Consider the following 19,358-nt stretch of genomic DNA (forward strand, 5'->3'; position numbering starts at 1 on the left):
TAAGGATATTCATTGGCAGAGTGCGACACCTATTGTCAGCCCTGCCTCATGACAGTCTGTTCTGGTGTGTATGGGAGAGGCGGCGGTGTGCAGTGGTGTCTGGGTATTGTAGTGTCTCAATGTTCCCACCCGCGGAGTATGGGGCCGCCGGAACTACAACTCCCAGAAACCCTCACGCTTCCATGAGCACCGGATATGGAAGGTGTGGCGCGCTGGGGTCAGGGGGTGGAGCGGTGAGTAGCGTGTGTGTATCTATGTATGTATGTTTGGGTTGCTACCTTATTCCTTTAAAAGAGACCATATATTAATTACACAGGTTCTGGGGCTGACTAAGGGGGTTATTAAACCCAGTGCCTTGTCTGCATGAAATGAGCCTCAGAACCTGTGTAATTATTATATGTTCGGCTTTAAAGGGATGAGGGGGCAACCCTAATGTATGTGTGTGGTGTGCTGGGGACCATGACACCTTCATGTCCATCACATCTCCATCACTGCACAGCTCTACAATGTGCTCATGGCTGCTAGAGCTTTATATTAGTCTGTCCTGTAGAATACCTTTGCCTGCTGCTCATTTCTGTGTCCCCATTGGGCAGATTTCCCTCCACTTCCTCTGTGGTCCCCAGGACATGATGGGCAGATCTCTATAATGATTTCATGGATTCTAGAGCTTTATATTACAGTCTGTCCTGTAGAATACCTCTGCTTGCTGTCCATTTCTGTGTCCCCGTTGGGCAGATTTCCCCCCACTCCCTCTGTGGTCCCCAGGACATGATGGGCAGATCTCTATAATGATTTAATTGCTGCTGTAGCTTTATATTACAGTTTGTTCTGTAGAATACCTACCTCTGCCTGCTGCTCATTTCTGTGTCCCCATTGGGCAGATTTTCCTTCACTTCCTCTGTGGTCCCCAGGACTTGATGGGTAGATCTTTATACTGATTTCATGGCTGTTTGAACTTTATATTACAGTCTGACTTGAAGGATGGAGAGAAACGTCACCGACACACCAAGGATCTCCATTCTGAGTCCAAAAAGGACACGTCACATGTCTGATGAAGGAGTCCTGCGAGACTCCACAACGTTGCCTTGCTGTAACTATGTAAACCTTCATTAAAGCCTTTTTGGACCCAGATTGGAGTTCCTTGGTGTGCCGGTGACATTTCTCTCCATTGACTTTGTGCTCAGTTCCAGCCGACAGTTGCTGCAGGACCCACCTATGCATACAGCCATCTTTAGCAGGAACGTGTGGGATTAAGCATCTTCATCTTTGACTTGAAGGATGGGCCCCTGATATATTTGTATTGTGGTGTCCCCATTGGGGAGATTTCACTTCCTGTGTAGTCACTAGCTCAGAAAAGAGCAGGCTCTCCAAATCAGAGCGCAGGACAGAATATTCTATCCGGAGCCGGCCACCTGAGGAATATGTAGTCGGCCATTGCTGATGTCTGCTTCTGAAAATGCAGATTGTCTGGCTGCAACGTTAATGCTCTGCCTTCAGAGTTTTAAAGTGTTAGGTCACCTTTTCAGAAAAAAATGAAAAGGTCAACTAACACAATATGCCTTCCGCCCCCCTACTCCCGGTCCCAGCTGTACTTACCTCTGGGGGTGCTGTTTGAGCTGTCAGTGCCCACTCAGCTGGTCCAGCAGTCGGGGTGATGAGAAATCCTGGCTCTTCTTTCTGCAGTGCTTCCGGGATGGATCATAGATGGCGCTGACCAATCAGAATCACTCTGGGCTGTACAGAGAGGAGCAGGGATTTCAAAGCCCATAACCGCTAGCTGTGTGTGGCACTGACAGCTCAGCATCCCCGGAGGTATGTAACCTTGGGGAGGGAAGAGGGTTAGTTCACCTTTTCATTTTTTTTTTTCTGTAAAGGTGAACTAACACTTTAAGGCCTCATGCACACTACAGCTCAACACACGTTTTACAAAAGCCGATCATTGTAAACACCCCTGTCAGTGGGAAATAGTGTGTCTCAACCCTCAAACTATTACTTTGTATAGACAGCTTGTTCTGTTAAAGTAGAATTAAAGTCTTGTTTTTACAAATGACTACCATAATCACATTGCTCACATTTCAAAAAATACATTCTACGTTATACCCAGCAATGGGCTTAAACGTTGCGTTAGGGTATCTGTCTGGTGACACCGTCTTTTATTAATCAGACATACATTGGGGGATATTTACTACATGGTGTAAAAACTGGTGCAGCTTTGCATAGAGACCCGTCAGATTCCAGGTTTTATTGTCAAAGCTTAATTTGACAAGCTGAAGGTAGAAGCTGATTGGCTACCATGCAGAGCTGCACCAGACTCTTGAGTGCTCCAGGTTTAGATCTCCCTCATTTGTGTCTTCTGATTTAGGTGAAATGGCACTGTACATTAAACCATTCGCTCCAGACCTTTTCCTAGAGTTCTATAAGTGCTCAGGTGTACACACACCATGATCATTAGCTGTACTAGGACAGGGTTCTCCAGCACCCAGGGCAAAGATGCAGCACTACGCCCTCCCCTGATGCTAATGTATGACATAGAATGGGTGTACTGCCCTGCTCCCATTCTCTGCCCCCTTGCTCCTGCTCCTCTTGGTTGGCATGGAGTGTGCACTGTACCTGCATAGCCAATCGTTTCCTTTTGCAGCTGCTTAAAGGTAGTTGCTTATGCGCTGTGTTTTTTGTGTCACCTGTGGGTGGATGACGTGGAGAGTGGGTATGTTGGAGCATAGCGTGACAGCAGTAGCTGTCAAAGCAAACATGAAGCAGTGGCCCACTGGTTCACAGCCACTGATCTTGACACATGTGCCCAGGGCTGTTGCCTCTCTTGCCCAGCCCTTGCCCTGGTCACTTGGATCAGAAGCTTATGTGTTTTTTCTGAGGAAGCTCTATTCTCTCTCATATATTATGTTGTGTATTGTGTTCTGCACCACCAATAATAATAATAGACTATTTTATTATACTTTTTCAGGTGAAGAAAATCCTCGGTATACATTTGGATATGATTACAATCTGCAAGAGCACAGCATGGTTAGAAGAACAGAAAGCGAAACATCCTCCAGTAATAGTGCACGCAGAACAGTGGTAGACAGGCAGAAATGAATGAAAAGCTGAAAAACGGTGATCATAAAATTGACCTGGAGAAAGAAAACCGCCATGGACAGAAGAGATATATCTGTACTCAGTGCGGGAAAAGCTTCACTCGGAAATCTTCCCTTATTGTACATCAGAGAGTCCACACAGGAGAGAAACTCTTCATGTGTACACAGTGTGGGAAGAGGTTCGGTCTCAAGTCTTCAATGGTCAGACACCTGAGAATCCACATTCCAAAGACTGGGAATATATGTCCAGATTGTGGCAAGTGCTTCCCTCGCTATTCCAGCCTTTTCCAGCACCAGAAAGTCCATAAAGGAGAAAGACATTATAAATGCCATAAGTGTGGGAAGGGTTTTGTTCACACATCAGAACTTGTGGTCCATCAGAGGATACATGAACGAAAGGGACATGGTGAAAAAAATTCTAATGTCGTGGAGCATGTCGCCCTCCTTCACAGAGCAGAGGAAGCTAATGTGTGCAAGAAAAGCTTTAAAAAGAGCAGATCTCTTATCAGCCACCAGGGGAGACACATTGGTGAGGAAAAGTATATTGGCTGGAAAGTCACTTTATACCAGAAAGGAACGGCAGCATTGCCAGGCGCAGTCCTAGCGCAAGACAAAGTAAAAAGCCCTGTTTCCTATAGTGTCAGTGGTGTGCGTTGAAAAATAACTTCATGCAGCTGGTTGTGATGAAAACTGCATCCCAACACCACTGTGTAAAAAAAACTTTATGAAATGTCATGCTGGCGTTTCAATAAAGTTTGCAAAAAAGAAAAATGATGCTGTGTGCCAGCATTGGCACTTTGGCACTGTTTATGGCAGCACACACTAGCAGCTGTGCAATGGGCATGACCATCTGGAGTCAAGGAGCCCTTAAAGGCTAACTTCATCTTTTGCAACATGTTGCACCCATATTAGTGTGTAACAAGGTGCAAGTGGACCCACCCACAGCCCCTGCTGTCACTTTGAAAACTGGTGCAGATGTGCAGGGCACCACCTGCTGCTGTCACTTTGAAAACTGGTGCAGATGTGCAGGACACCACCTGCTGCTGTCACTTTGAAAAGTGGTGCAGATGTGCAGGGCACCACCTGCACAATTGTCTCATTTAGTCACAGATTTTTTTACACAGATACAACAGGCACATGTATAACAGGTGTTGTAACAGGTACGGACACACCATCCTCAGTGCAAGTGAGCTTCTTCCTGCCACTGCAGCTGTCACATAGAAAGTGCAGTGGCAGAGAGTTTTAAAGCTGGGTAGGCAGACCCTAATGGAAATTCACAGACACTAGTTCCCTTTTAGGTCTTCATCCCTTGTGATTGTGAACAGGTAGTGAGTGAACCCTTAGCCAATATATAGCCTGCTATTGAGTATAGAATCCGCCCCCTGCCTGTTGTCAATCACAATGAGAGAGCAGACCTAATGAGGAGCTAGCCAATCACATCCTTAACAACCAAGGGTAGGGGGTAGTGGCAGCAAATCCTGTATGCCACCTTCTACATGGTGTACAGAGACAGCACTCTGCCTGTTTCTGTACACCAGCTCATAATTGGCCTCGGTTACCTACCATTTTGTTATCTATTAACTGGAGGTAATTCTGTTTGAATTTGGTACATTAATAGCTTCACTTTGTAAAAGTGGTACTATTAGGAACTACCTGAATCCGCCACATGTGTTGGTAAAGCTACTGACAGGAGGCAGGGATTTTTGAATATAGCACAGGCCATTTTAAAGGGCCATAGCACCAGAAAATTGCTGATTCTTGAATTCCCCCTGATAAGAATTTTGGGAACTGTTTTTTGCTAAATAAGTAATTAGGCTGGATGCATGCATCATTTTTACAAGGGTAATTGTGGCGGTATACAAAACAGGTTTGCTTTAAAATGCAGAATTATTCATTACAAAGATATTAATCCTGGTTTCTAATAGTATATTTGAATTTTATTTTTCAGCCAAGCCTTTGTTGCCTGCTGTCAGCATTTGTGGACTTACACATGGCAGATCTGTTGGCCATAAGTCAGATTCAGGTCTGTCCCCTCAGCTGGTTAGAATTAATGGTTCTGGTAAGTTAGAAGATGAATATAATCACTCAGAGAGGAACGAGAACAGTGTAGAGAGACGCGTTGTGTGTGCTGAGTGTGGGAAGAGCTTCACCCGGAAGTCTTCCCTTATTGTACATCAGAGAGTCCACACCGGGGAGAAACGCTTCATGTGTGCGCAGTGTGGGAAGAGGTTCGGCCTCAAGTCTTCAATGGTCCGACACCTGAGAACTCATTCTCCAAAAATCCTCATCATTTGTCCTGACTGTGGCAAGTGCTTTAGCCGCTACTCAAGCTTATTTCAGCACCAGAAAATTCACAGGAAGCAAAAATCCTTTCAGTGTCCTCAGTGCAAGAAGAGTTTTCCTGGAGCATCACAGCTGGTTGCACATCAGAGAAAACACACAACCCTAAGGACATTCCTGGAGAAGGACTCTGATGATCGAGATAAACTGACCAACAATGCAGGCACTGAAGAAGAGCCCTACATGGGCTCATTAGGTGGTGAGAGTTTTCAGGAGCAAAATAAGCTCCAAAAACACCAGGGCATACACCAAGGTAAGCAAAAGGGGCCTCAGATCATAATGCTGAATACTATGTTATTGAGCACACGTCTGATTTTATCTTGTTTCAGAATGAATATGTGCAGACCTGACGAATAGGTCAAGAGAAACATATAGCAGCCCTTTCACTTGCTCAGCGTGGAATCTGTCTGCATAAGCGGAGAGGACAAGAACACAGCCCCTCTATGGGCAGTTGGATGCAAATGAACCGACTGTCCGTTTACACCCACTCTCCCTCTGAACTGATCTGGCCAGAGAAAGGGGAATGAATCCACCTTCCATTTGTTTTTGCCGGAACTGATTGGAGGTAGCTGGGTGTAAATTGATAAAAGTCAGTTTATATCTGACTGCCCATAGAGGAGAATGGAGGGTCCGCCTGAAAAATAGACAGGTGAACCTGACTAGACTGCCGTGTCAAAGGGGCCTTAGGCTAATGTCAGATGGGTGACTCTGCCACTAGTGATTCTGATGCAGGCAATTTGTCTAAATCTCCAGCAGTCAGAATGCTAAGAGGCTGTAGAATTGCTCCCTTTCTCACTAGGGCAAGATAACGCACTCATCACTAGCGATCGTCATTTAGAAGAGTTCTAGCCACTGTCGGAGCAACCTTTTGCTGCATCTGGCTACAGAGGGATCCATGGGGACAGACAAGCAGCCTCTTTAATGACCTTGCCCGAACATTCGTATGAAACTTTTTGTTTCATGTGCATTTAACATTCAATTTTGGAATAAATGGGCTTTTCTGAACTAAAACCACATTCAGTGTTGGAAATTTGTTGTTTGAGAAATATGTTCCACATTGCTTCTTAAAATTTTATCATCACTGCAGCTGAAAACGAATGCCAATCTGACCTCATTAACAATCAGAAAATCGAACTAACATTCTAAAATAGAACTTGTGAACTGAATTCCACTAGTGTATGACCAACTTTATTCAGAAGTTTGCTACTGTTCGCTAAGACTGGCCATACACTGATAGTTGTGTGGTTTTTTTTTTTTACAGCCTGCAAATTCTTCCATCTACGTTATACAACACAGATGGACAAATCTCTCTGCTGGAATTGGATGCAGTTGCTGTTGGTCCGACAATTTTCCTGGCTCCTTTTGATTTTTCAAACAAAGGACTTTGAGCTGGAGGGGGCCAGCAACAGATGGAATTTTGTCTGGACCATCAGGAACTAAACAGAATTCGAACAGTGTATGGCCAGCTTAATCTTCTAAAATGTAATAGAATCTGATACATTGCTTTGTTTTACTACTCAGTACTTTTTGCAGTCCCTTTATGAATATGGTAGTAGTTGTATACATCAAAAGAAAATTTGTGGAAAAAGATAATTCTGCATCCGTTTATGTTACTAGGGCTTGAAATAGTGCAGCCTCTCTCAAACTTTTATCCGAAAGAAAGCCATGGAATAATTTTCAGGCCCCAGGGGACCACTTCTAAGATTAGTCTATAGGTTTTAATTTGGAAAATGCCCCTTATATTGGTTGTCGGTGAGTGTAATGTTCTTACATTAAATCCAGCCCATACAGTCATTGCCCTGGCTCTGCCAAGTGGTGTTGGACCTGAAACTATGCAGGCACTATCATATGGGAGGCCACTTAGCCACAGCTAAAGGAACCCTTTGCCATCTCTGGAAGAACCCTGGTCGAGAATGCCTGAACTAGTGAAATAACTAACCAACTCCTGTTTGGCTGTAGTAACAGGAGACTCTGCCCAAATGTCTGGAAATAGTCGCTTTTATTTAGTCTTCTTTCTTGTGCACCAATAGATGAGGGCAAGGGTTATTTTTACAATATGGGCCATTGCAGTATCTTCCAATGTAACCACCATATTTTCGTGAATTATGTTCTTGTCGGTTGATTAACTTCACCAGGCCATGCTACTGTTCAAGGGTATCTCTGGTGCTCCTCCATAAATAGAGGAGCAACCCTAAGATATGTGTTACTGGCCAGATCACCAGGTGAAAGAAAATTAAAAAAAAAATCCTTAAAATAGAGAAACTAATGCAGCCACCACATCTAAGCACTGGTAAGCTGCAAAATAGGTTGAAGTTAAATATGCTTTAAGAGCTATGGCTGCATTGTTATCAAGAGTTCAAAATTAGAGTATTAAAGTAATACAAATGCCCATTTTCTGACTGGTTCTCTTTATGTATTTTATCACTCCTCATAAATACTGAAGATTGACTAATGTAATGAAAGTGAGGTTCATTTTATTTCTCTTTTTATTCTTCAGGTAAATACTTTATTGGCACAAAAACATGCTCCAGTGTGTGTGAAACTGGTCAGAAAGGTGAAGAAAGTAGGAAAGCTGAGCGTAAAGACACATGCAGTAACTCCCAGCTAAATTTGGTAGAAAACCATTCTATGTACATTTGCAATAAAGCAGACAAGAAGGTCAGGAGGGCTAAGGAACACTTTCTGTGTGCCGAGTGTGGGAAAAGCTTCACCCGGAAGTCCTCTCTTATTGTACATCAGAGAGTCCACACAGGAGAGAAACGCTTCATGTGTACACAGTGTGGGAAGAGGTTTGGTCTTAAATCTTCCTTGGTCAGACATCTGAGGATCCACATCACCAAGACAGGGAATATATGTCCAGATTGTGGCAAATGCTTCTCTCGCTATTCCAGCCTTTTCCGGCACCAGAAGGTTCACAGAAAAGTGAAACCCTATAAGTGTTCTCAATGTGAAAGGAGCTTCCGTCACACATCACAGCTTATGGTACACCTGAAAACACACAAGACTGGGGCATTGAATCTGAAAGCAGAAGACAAAAGAAACAACAATGTAATTAAGAGTGGTGCAGTGGGCTCCCATGCATGCTTGCAGTGTGGTCAACAGTTCTGGCAGCAGGATCTATTAATGAGGCACCAGATAGTACATACAGGTATGTCTTCATGCTCCCTGGATGTCTCGTGTACACAGTGTAACTAATACTGGACATTTAGAGTTGGGTTTCCTTTCAGATATGATCCATGAGATCAACACACAGCTAGTGTGGGGGTCTGCTTGATATATCTTAAGTGGATTGCTTAACTGTAAGAAGGTTTGGACACATTTTTGTTGATCTGATGGATCAAATCTTATTGTGTATCCAGCTTAAAATGAATATGTGGCCAAGCTATGTGCATATTTTCAACAAGCCCCCACTGCCCTAATTGTTGCAAGCATCGTGGAGCAATTTATTCTCCACATCACCGGCTTGCTAGCACACCATTTGCTCAGCATTGTTGCCGCCTTTTATTTCTAATTTAAACACAAAGCAGATTCTCTGGGAGAGGGTGAGCTGAGCTGCTGAGAAAATTACTGAATGTCAGTGAGGGCTTGTCCATTTACCTGTTAAGCATATATAAATATTTCAGTGTCTATAGCCTGACCATTTGTTCATTTTTAAGGTCCTTGCACAAAAAAGTGGCGTTTTCTTAAATGGATCTAAGTGCAGTGTATTGTTTCTATGAATAAATTCACAAAAAAGCATAAAAATTAGTAAAATTGCGCTGCCTTCAGATTCCTAAACCAAAATTTGAACATTTTGCATCCATGGTCAGTAATATTGACGCAAGCACATATCTATACATGAATAAATATGGTGAAATTAAAATTAACTCAAAGAATTCGTTATTGTGCCCCAAAATGTATAGTCCATTATGTGCAACAAATATAAAGTGCTAATGTAATCCAGTGCAAAGTTACATAGTTAGTCTAGCTAAAAAAAGACAGAAGTCCATCCAGTTCATTTAAAAAAAAAAAAAAAGTTATAATCCTATACCCACAGTTGATCCAGAGGAAGACAAAAAAAAAAAAACCAGCAAAGCATGATTCAATTTGATCCTACAGGGAAAAAATTCCTTCCTGATCCCCCGAGAGGCAATCACTCACAATTGAAAAAGTGTCTTCAAAGTGCAAAAATGACCGTTTTTTTTAAAACCCTCATAAAAACTGTAAACAAATCACACTCACGATAAACGGTCCCCAACTGCATCCCAGAATCATCTGCAAAAAGCTCTATGGAAGAAAGAGCTGCCGCTCCAACCAGCATGGGAGCCAGCGTGTATTCTACCAGGTGGAAGTGGTGTGTAAGTCTAAAGGGGCAGGACCTATACGCTATGAGGAATGTTTCTCCTTGATTTCCTCTCCTCTATGGGATGAATGCATGAACACCAGTCCCTGGGATATTGCCACACACAGCAAGGCTGTGACACAGTACTCATTGACCTACCTTAGTGTATGCTTAGGGGTCAACATCCTTTGGTGAGTTTGGTCCTAGGAGTGCACACAGATTGGAATGTTTTGGGTGGAGTTGCATGGAGCACAGCACTTTAAGAAGATTTATGGAATATGATTATGATACTTTACATTGGATTGCATTAGCACTTTATATTGGTTGCACATAACGGACTAGCATATTTTGGTTCACAATAACAAATTGTGAGTTAATTTTGATTTCACCATATTTATATATTTATATGAAAGGCTGGTGTCACAAATTATATGAAGTTAAGGGTTGTGTGAGTGCAGCTCTTATTTAAAGCTTCCACTCACGCTGTCAAAAAATAAAAGTCAACTGTAGCTGCTGACTTTTAAAAAAACACACACTCACCTGTCCCTCGGTCCCGCGGTGTGTCCCCTGCAGCCTGTTTTATTCAGCCGTCTTCTTTCCCTGGACGCCGGCATCTTCAGTGTGGGCACCTGACTGTGACAGCTTGCGGCTTCACAGCAGTGTGCCCACTGCGCATGTGCGAGTAACACTGCACTTCCTGAATGGTCCTGTAGTCTTCTGGGACTTGTCACGTGTCCCAAAAGACTACGGGGGGGGGGGGGGGGAGGAAGGGAGGACACCTTCCACTTCTGATCACCTAGGCAATCGGAGCGGAAATGAGAGCTGGTACCTGTCAAATTCGGGTACCTGCTCCCCCCCACCCCCCTAAACGTGCCAGTCCTTAATGGGGAGCGGGGGACCAGTCTTTAAAGCGGAACTTCCCCTTTTGGGTGGAGCTCCGCTTTAACAAAGTATGTGGTTTTACACATTATTTGAGTAGCAGCTACCCTGATAATCAGTCTACATGTGTAAAAGCAAATATGCATTCATGTGTATGTAATCCTTGCCTGAAATAAATGAATGGAAGAAGAATTTTACGGATGCTTACACAATCGGAGGTTTGCTCATCTATGCATGTAAATGCAAGGACTTTACGGACCTTACTTGTGTTTTTAAGTAGGATCTTTCTTCCAGACTCTATCAGCAAGTTCCTGTGTAAATACATCACTAATTAATTATGCCTATGTGTAAGGGCCCTTAAAGAGAAGCCCCTCTCAAAAAAATTAAAATTCAGCACCTACAAATACGGTAGCTGCTGACTTTTAATAGAAGGACACCCACCTGTCCAGGGATCCAGTTCTGTCCTTGCCCGAGCCGATTCTTCACTGGTCTTCAGGTGCAGGCACTGGCATCTTAACTAACGGCTGTGAAGCTGCAAGGCTTCCCGCTAACCGCGCTGCGCTTTGTAAATGGTCCTGCTGTCTTCTGGGACCTGTGACGTGTCCCAAAAGGCTGTGGGCGAAGGGGGTGAAGTTCACTGTCAAAACCAAGTACCTGATTCCCCCCCCCCTCCCCCCCCAAAAAAAGTTCCAATTGCTAAGGAGGAAGAGGGAGGAGCAAACAAGTGGAACTTCCCCTTTTGGGTGTAGTTCTGCTTTAAGATCATTTTAGTAAACTCACATACACAGCTCTTTCTGGTTTTTACTGCTATGAGGAGCTCCATTAGAGATATTTTCCCTCCTTTCTTGTCCTGTGACAACAGATTTACTAGGCAATAAGTGGGGAAATCTGCAACAGGATCACAGAAATAAAAATCTCACAGGGGTTCCCCTACTCAACCAAAGAAAGTTCTTTTATTGCTACCTGTCTTGCTGTTGGAGAGTCCCTCAATTCCTGTCTGTAAAATATTGTCACCAGGAAAAGAGGTAAGGGGAAAATCAATCTAACAGAACCCCGGATAGCAGTAAAAGTGTACAGGACTTGTAATTATTCCTTCCCTGTCCAAAACTAAAAAACAGTTTTTGCTTGACATACACTTTAACTGCAGAGTTCAATCATCCACTAAAATGTTCACAATGGAAAATAAGGGCATTTTTTTATTTTGTGACTTATCCCTTATCCCCACATGCACAATCTGACACTTTCCACAGCATCTTACTTTGCAGAACTGTCACTCCTTCAAAGTGAAATGTTCTTATACCATGCTTGTGACTGTTGTGTATTGTATGTGTCTGTGCTAATAGGGTAGCAGTTTTGTGTATTTTATCTATGGACTGAGAACTGCATTGTATTTTTCAGCTAGTGGCACCTCTCCCAGCAGTTTGGCACATGCAGAGAATCGGGAAAATATTGACTTTCAAGGTTGTGACACCAAAGATGACTTGAAAATTTTTTCAGAAGAAAGAAACTGGACACGTCTTAACAGTTGTGTGGCAAGGGATAATACCTTTAGAAAGGTATTGCAGGGTCTTGTTTCCAGTGGAGTGGAGAGAGCTGAATGTACAAAAGGCACAAAATCACATCCTAATGGAAGATCTAATAGTAAGGAAAAGCCTTATCACTGTATTGAATGTGGGAAATACTTCACACGGAAATCATCCCTTATTGTACATCAGAGAGTTCACACAGGAGAGAAACTCTACATGTGTACAGAGTGTGGAAGAAGGTTTTCATTTAAGTCGTCTCTGGTCAGACACATGAGGACCCACACCAGGCAGCCCCTTAATATTTGTTCTCATTGTGGTATTTATTTCAGTCGCTATCAAGATCTGTCAGTGCATATGGAAATCCATAATAGTGAGTAGATTTCTTTTATTTCTTTCGGTTTTCTTTTATAGCATAATGTTTTTTTTTCAAATTGTTGAAGCATACCATACAAATACTCTCAATCCACTAAACTGTCTGACTTTACTGTGTGCAGTGATATACCTACACCCATTTAATTTAATGAGATTAAAGGATAAGTTCACCTTTTGGACAAAAATAATAAATGCACATTTTTTTGGAGGTAAAAAAATGTGCATTTATTATTTTTGTCCAAAGGAGCCTGTAAAGCATTGCACCAGCGATTAGTAGATGGCTGATGCCATGCAGGTCTCCTGCAGACCTGTCAGAATATCTGCTAGCCGTACGGGATGTACAGCCAAGCAGATATTCTGACAGGAAGCTTGAATCAACTACCACGGTGCTCCACAGTGCCATGGTAGCTCATTGAAAACTCCAAGCAATCAGCCGCTAAGGCTGCCGGGACTTGTAGGCACTCATCCACAGAACTCTGTGAATGAGTGATGCGGCTGTGTGGGCGGAGCCCCGCACAGCCATGCTGTCTTCAAATTTGACAGATAGTACTGGTAGATTCAGGCCACATTTGGAAATCCTTAAAACAAGCTCCCCAAGTAGCCAAGCAGCACAGGTTTCCAGTTCATTATCTATACTGCTATTCGTCCTGCATCAGTCCTGCAGTTGGCAGTGACCACCTGCCTGTTGTAGTTTATACTGTTCTACACTTTTCAGGTCAGGCCAGTACATCTTGGGACTCTTATGGATTTTTCGGTCCAGAGTTGAGGAAGTTTTCCTGTCCCCATCTTTGCAACTCACTGTTGTGTGTACCTGGCAGGCTTATGTTGGTTCAGTTTTCTTAATTTTTTTTTTGGCTTTTCATTTCAACTGTGCTGGTTTGTTAAAAGCTCAATTGTTTTCTTTTCACATAGATCTCCATACACATGCATGGGCATCTTAGTTAAGTTGCTGGGCTGCTGTAGTTTTGTATAAAAAGCGTTTATTGTCTTAGGAGGACAATGTCTCTTCAGATCAATTCTGAATACTATCTGTAATTCCATTATTTGTACAACTAACCTGCACAAAGAAGGCAAACCGAATACCATCTTAAGAAGTGCACTGAATAACCTTGTAAGAAAGTGCCATATCATACAAAAAGTGAATACAGATTGTCATAGCCAGTAAGAAAAGGCATATAGGACATAAACAAAGTGTTGTCAAAATCAATGGTGCATATAGAGCATCTCCTAGATTGTAAGCTGCAAGAAGCAGGGCTCTCCTAACCCTCTTGTATTGAACTGTATTGTTGCTGTATTTTCTCCTGTTATCTTGTAAAGCGCTGAGCAAACTGTTGGCGCTATATAAATCCTATATAATAATCATAGACCAGGTCATATGGAGGTAGTAATTAGAGATGAGCGAATCGAACCAGGCGAACCGGAATTCGAGTCGAATTTCAGGAAATATTCGATTCGCGTCGAATCCGAAATTTTGCCTACTTCGGGTGCGCGAATCGAACATTTCCCGATCAGCCGGTAAAAGTGTCCCTGCAGTGAGCTCCGCTATTTCTGACAGTTCTCTGACAGAAGGAACACATGTTTAGCGGTTGAAACATTGTATCTATTAGTTTACATTTAGGATACAGATGTTTCAACCGCTGTACATGTGAAGAAGCTGTCAGAGAACTGTCAGAAATAGAGGAACTCTGCACATACACTTTTTGCCGGCTTGGAATTATTCTTCTTTTCATCCTACTTCTTCTTCTTCATCCTCATCCTCATCCTCTTCTTCTGAGGATGAGGATGAAGAAGAAGAAGAAGAAGAAGTAGGATGAAAAGAAGAATAATTCCAAGCCGGCAAAAAGTGTATGTGCAGAGTTCCTCTATTCTGCAGATACACTTAGAGGAGCTCTGCAGATACACTTAGAGGAGCTCTGCACATACACTTTTTGCCTGTTTGGAATTAATCTTATTTTCATCCTACTTCTTCTTCTTCTTCTTCATCCTCATCCTCATCCTCAGAAGAAGAAGAAGAGGATGAAGAAGAAGTAGGATGAAAATAAGAATAATTGCAAGCCGGCAAAAAGTGTATGTGCAGAGTTCCTCTATTCTGCAGATACACTTAGAGGAGCTCTGCAGATACACTTAGAGGAGCTCTGCACATACACTTTTTGCTGGCTTGGAATTAATCTTATTTTCATCCTACTTCTTCTTCTTCATCCTCATCCTCAGAAGAAGAAGAAGAGGATGAGGATGAAGAAGAAGAAGTAGGATGAAAATAAGAATAATTCCAAGCCGGCAAAAAGTGTATGTGCAGAGTTCCTCTATTCTGCAGATACACTTAGAGGAGCTCTGCAGATACACTTAGAGGAGCTCTGCACATACACTTTTTGCCGGCTTGGAATTAATCTTATTTTCATCCTACTTCTTCTTCTTCTTCTTCATCCTCATCCTCAGAAGAAGAAGAAGAGGATGAAGAAGAAGAAGAAGAAGAAGTAGGATGAAAATAAGAATAATTCCAAGCCGGCAAAAAGTGTATGTGCAGAGCTCCTCTAAGTGTATCTGCAGAGCTCCTCTAAATGTATCTGCAGAATAGAGGAACTCTGCACATACACTTTTTGCCGGAAACCGCTGTATGGAGGGAATGTCCCAGAACTGTCAGAAATAGACTATTTCTGACAGTTCTGGGACATTCACTCCATACAGCAGTTTCAACCGCTGTATGGAGGGAATGTCATAGAACTGTCAGAAATATACTATTAATGACAGTTCTGGGACTGTCCTTCCATACAGCGGTTGAAACATTGTATCTATTTTTTTCCATAAATGACATTCTGCAAATACACTTAGAGGAGCGCTGCAGATACACTTTTTGCCGGCTTGGAATTATTCTTATTTTCATCCTACTTCTTCTTTTTCTTCTTATGAGGATGAAGAAGAAGAAGTAGGATGAAAATAAGATTAATTCCAAGCCGGCAAAAAGTGTATCTGCAGCGCTCCTCTAAGTGTATTTGCAGAATGTCATTTATGGAAAAAAATAGATACAATGTTTCAACCGCTGTATGGAGTGAATGTCCCAGAACTGTCATAAATAGTCTATTTCTGACAGTTCTGGGACATTCACTCCATACAGCTGTTTCAACCGCTGTATGGAGGGAATGTCATAGAACTGTCAGAAATAGACTATTAATGACAGTTCTGGGACTGTCCTTCCATACAGCGGTTGAAACATTGTATCTATTTGTTTCCATAAATGGATCCATTTATGGAAACAAATAGATACAATGTTTCAACCGCTGTATGGAAGGACAGTCCCAGAACTGTCATTAATAGTCTATTTCTGACAGTTCTATGACATTCCCTCCATACAGCGGTTGAAACAGCTGTATGGAGTGAATGTCCCAGAACTGTCAGAAATAGACTATTTATGACAGTTCTGGGACATTCACTCCATACAGCGGTTGAAACATTGTATCTATTTTTTTCCATAAATGACATTCTGCAGATACACTTAGAGGAGCGCTGCAGATACACTTTTTGCCGGCTTGGAATTATTCTTATTTTCATCCTACTTCTTCTTTTTCTTCTTATGAGGATGAGGATGAAGAAGAAGAAGTAGGATGAAAATAAGATTAATTCCAAGCCGGCAAAAAGTGTATCTGCAGCGCTCCTCTAAGTGTATTTGCAGAATGTCATTTATGGAAAAAAATAGATACAATGTTTCAACCGCTGTATGGAGTGTATGTCCCAGAACTGTCATAAATAGTCTATTTCTGACAGTTCTATGACATTCCCTCCATACAGCGGTTGAAACCGCTGTATGGAGTGAATGTCCCAGAACTGTCAGAAATAGACAGAAACTGTCACAGAACTGTCCTTCTTCTCATCCTTCTCCTTCTTCTCATCCTTCTTCTCATCCTTCTTCTCATCCTTCTTCTCATACTTCTCCTTCTTCTCATACTTCTCCTTCTTCTCATCCTTCTCCTTCTTCTCATCCTTCTCCTTCTTCTCATCCTTCTTCTCATCCTTCTCCTTCTTCTCATCCTTCTCCTTCTCCTTCTTCTCATCCTTCTCCTTCTCCTTCTTCTCATCCTTCTCCTTCTCCATCTTCTCATCCTTCTCCTTTTCCTTCTTCTCATCCTTCTCCTTCTGCTTCTCCTTCTCCTTCTCCTTCTTCTCATCCTTCTCCTTCTTCTCATCCTTCTCCTTCTTCTCATCCTTCTCCTTCTTCTCATCCTTCTCCTTCTTCTCATCCTTCTCCTTCTTCTCATCCTTCTCCTTCTTCTCATCCTTCTCCTTCTCCTCATCCTTCTCCTTCTCCTTCTTCTCATCCTTCTCCTTCTCCTTCTTCTCATCCTTCTCCTTCTTCTTCTCATCCTTCTCCTTCTCCATCTTCTCATCCTTCTCCTTCTCCTTCTTCTCATCCTTCTCCTTCTCCTTCTTCTCATCCTTCTCCTTCTCCATCTTCTCATCCTTCTCCTTCTCCTTCTTCTCATCCTTCTCCTTCTCCTTCTTCTCATCCTTCTCCTTCTTCTCATCCTTCTCCTTCTTCTCATCCTTCTCCTTCTTCTCATCCTTCTCCTTCTCCTTCTTCTCATCCTTCTCCTTCTCCTTCTTCTCATCCTTCTCCTTCTCCTTCTTCTCATCCTTCTCCTTCTTCTCATCCTTCTCCTTCTTCTCATCCTTCTCCTTCTTCTCATCCTTCTCCTTCTTCTCATCCTTCTCCTTCTTCTCATCCTTCTCCTTCTTCTCATCCTTCTCCTTCTTCTCATCCTTCTCCTTCTTCTCATCCTTCTCCTTCTTCTCATCCTTCTCCTTCTCCTTCTTCTCATCCTTCTCCTTCTCCTTCTTCTCATCCTTCTCCTTCTCCTTCTTCTCATCCTTCTCCTTCTCCTTCTTCTCATCCTTCTCCTTCTTCTCATCCTTCTCCTTCTCCTTCTCCTTCCTCATCTCCAAGGGCATTTAAATTAAAGGTACAGTGTTCTGCACTAATTTAAAGGCTCTCTGAAGCCTAGAAACCCTTTTTATAAGTCATCTTCGTAGCGAAGAAATTCGCATCGAATCGAATTTCACACTGTATGGAGTGAATGTCCATTTATTCATGGATCCATTTATGGAAACAAATAGATACAATGTTTCAACCGCTGTATGGAAGGACAGTCCCAGAACTGTCATTAATAGTCTATTTCTGACAGTTCTATGACATTCCCTCCATACAGCGGTTGAAACAGCTGTATGGAGTGAATGTCCCAGAACTGTCATAAATAGTCTATTTCTGACAGTTCTGGGACATTCACTCCATACAGCGGTTGAAACATTGTATCTATTTTTTTCCATAAATGACATTCTGCAGATACACTTAGAGGAGCGCTGCAGATACACTTTTTGCCGGCTTGGAATTATTCTTATTTTCATCCTACTTCTTCTTTTTCTTCTTATGAGGATGAGGATGAAGAAGAAGAAGTAGGATGAAAATAAGATTAATTCCAAGCCGGCAAAAAGTGTATCTGCAGCGCTCCTCTAAGTGTATTTGCAGAATGTCATTTATGGAAAAAAATAGATACAATGTTTCAACCGCTGTATGGAAGGACAGTCCCAGAACTGTCATAAATAGTCTATTTTTGACAGTTCTGGGACATTCACTCCATACAGCTGTTTCAACCGCTGTATGGAGGGAATGTCATAGAACTGTCAGAAATAGACTATTAATGACAGTTCTGGGACTGTCCTTCCATACAGCGGTTGAAACATTGTATCTATTTGTTTCCATAAATGGATCCATTTATGGAAACAAATAGATACAATGTTTCAACCGCTGTATGGAAGGAATGTCCCAGAACTGTCATAAATAGTCTATTTCTGACAGTTCTATGACATTCCCTCCATACAGCGGTTAAAACCGCTGTATGGAGTGAATGTCCCAGAACTGTCAGAAATAGACAGAAACTGTCACAGAACTGTCCTTCTTCTCATCCTTCTCCTTCTTCTCATCCTTCTTCTCATCCTTCTTCTCATCCTTCTTCTCATCCTTCTTCTCATCCTTCTTCTCATACTTCTCCTTCTTCTCATCCTTCTCCTTCTTCTCATCCTTCTCCTTCTCCTTCTTCTCATCCTTCTCCTTCTTCTCATCCTTCTTCTCATCCTTCTCCTTCTTCTCATCCTTCTCCTTCTCCTTCTTCTCATCCTTCTCCTTCTCCTTCTTCTCATCCTTCTCCTTCTCCATCTTCTCATCCTTCTCCTTTTCCTTCTTCTCATCCTTCTCCTTCTGCTTCTCCTTCTCCTTCTTCTCATCCTTCTCCTTCTTCTCATCCTTCTCCTTCTTCTCATCCTTCTCCTTCTCCTTCTTCTCATCCTTCTCCTTCTTCTCATCCTTCTCCTTCTTCTCATCCTTCTCCTTCTCCTTCTTCTCATCCTTCTCCTTCTTCTCATCCTTCTCCTTCTCCTCATCCTTCTCCTTCTCCTTCTTCTCATCCTTCTCCTTCTTCTCATCCTTCTCCTTCTTCTCATCCTTCTCCTTCTTCTTCTCATCCTTCTCCTTCTCCATCTTCTCATCCTTCTCCTCATCCTTCTCCTTCTCCTTCTTCTCATCCTTCTCCTTCTCCATCTTCTCATCCTTCTCCTTCTTCTCATCCTTCTCCTTCTTCTCATCCTTCTCCTTCTTCTCATCCTTCTCCTTCTCCTTCTTCTCATCCTTCTCCTTCTCCTTCTTCTCATCCTTCTCCTTCTTCTCATCCTTCTCCTTCTTCTCATCCTTCTCCTTCTTCTCATCCTTCTCCTTCTTCTCATCCTTCTCCTTCTCCTTCTTCTCATCCTTCTCCTTCTCCTTCTTCTCATCCTTCTCCTTCTCCT

General features: G+C 42.6%; 1 protein-coding gene across 1 annotated transcript in view; it reads left to right on the forward strand.

The window, feature by feature from the left end:
* Positions 1-229: 229 nt before the first annotated feature.
* LOC149443776 (uncharacterized) overlaps positions 230-19,358 on the forward strand; it is a 29,387-nt gene continuing 10,258 nt past the window's right edge. The window contains exons 1-5 of the mRNA XM_089655305.1: positions 230-244; positions 2,963-3,621; positions 5,041-5,685; positions 7,930-8,580; positions 12,031-12,528. Of these exons, the coding sequence (XP_089511431.1) occupies positions 3,090-3,621; positions 5,041-5,685; positions 7,930-8,580; positions 12,031-12,528 (2,326 nt within the window). The 5' untranslated portion in view covers positions 230-244; positions 2,963-3,089. The remainder of the gene's footprint in view (positions 245-2,962; positions 3,622-5,040; positions 5,686-7,929; positions 8,581-12,030; positions 12,529-19,358) is intronic.

Source organism: Staurois parvus, unplaced genomic scaffold, assembly GCF_062004578.1.
Source record: "Staurois parvus isolate SC_StPar_1 unplaced genomic scaffold, SC_StPar_1.0 ptg000832l, whole genome shotgun sequence".
NCBI classification, from domain to species: Eukaryota; Metazoa; Chordata; class Amphibia; order Anura; family Ranidae; genus Staurois; species Staurois parvus.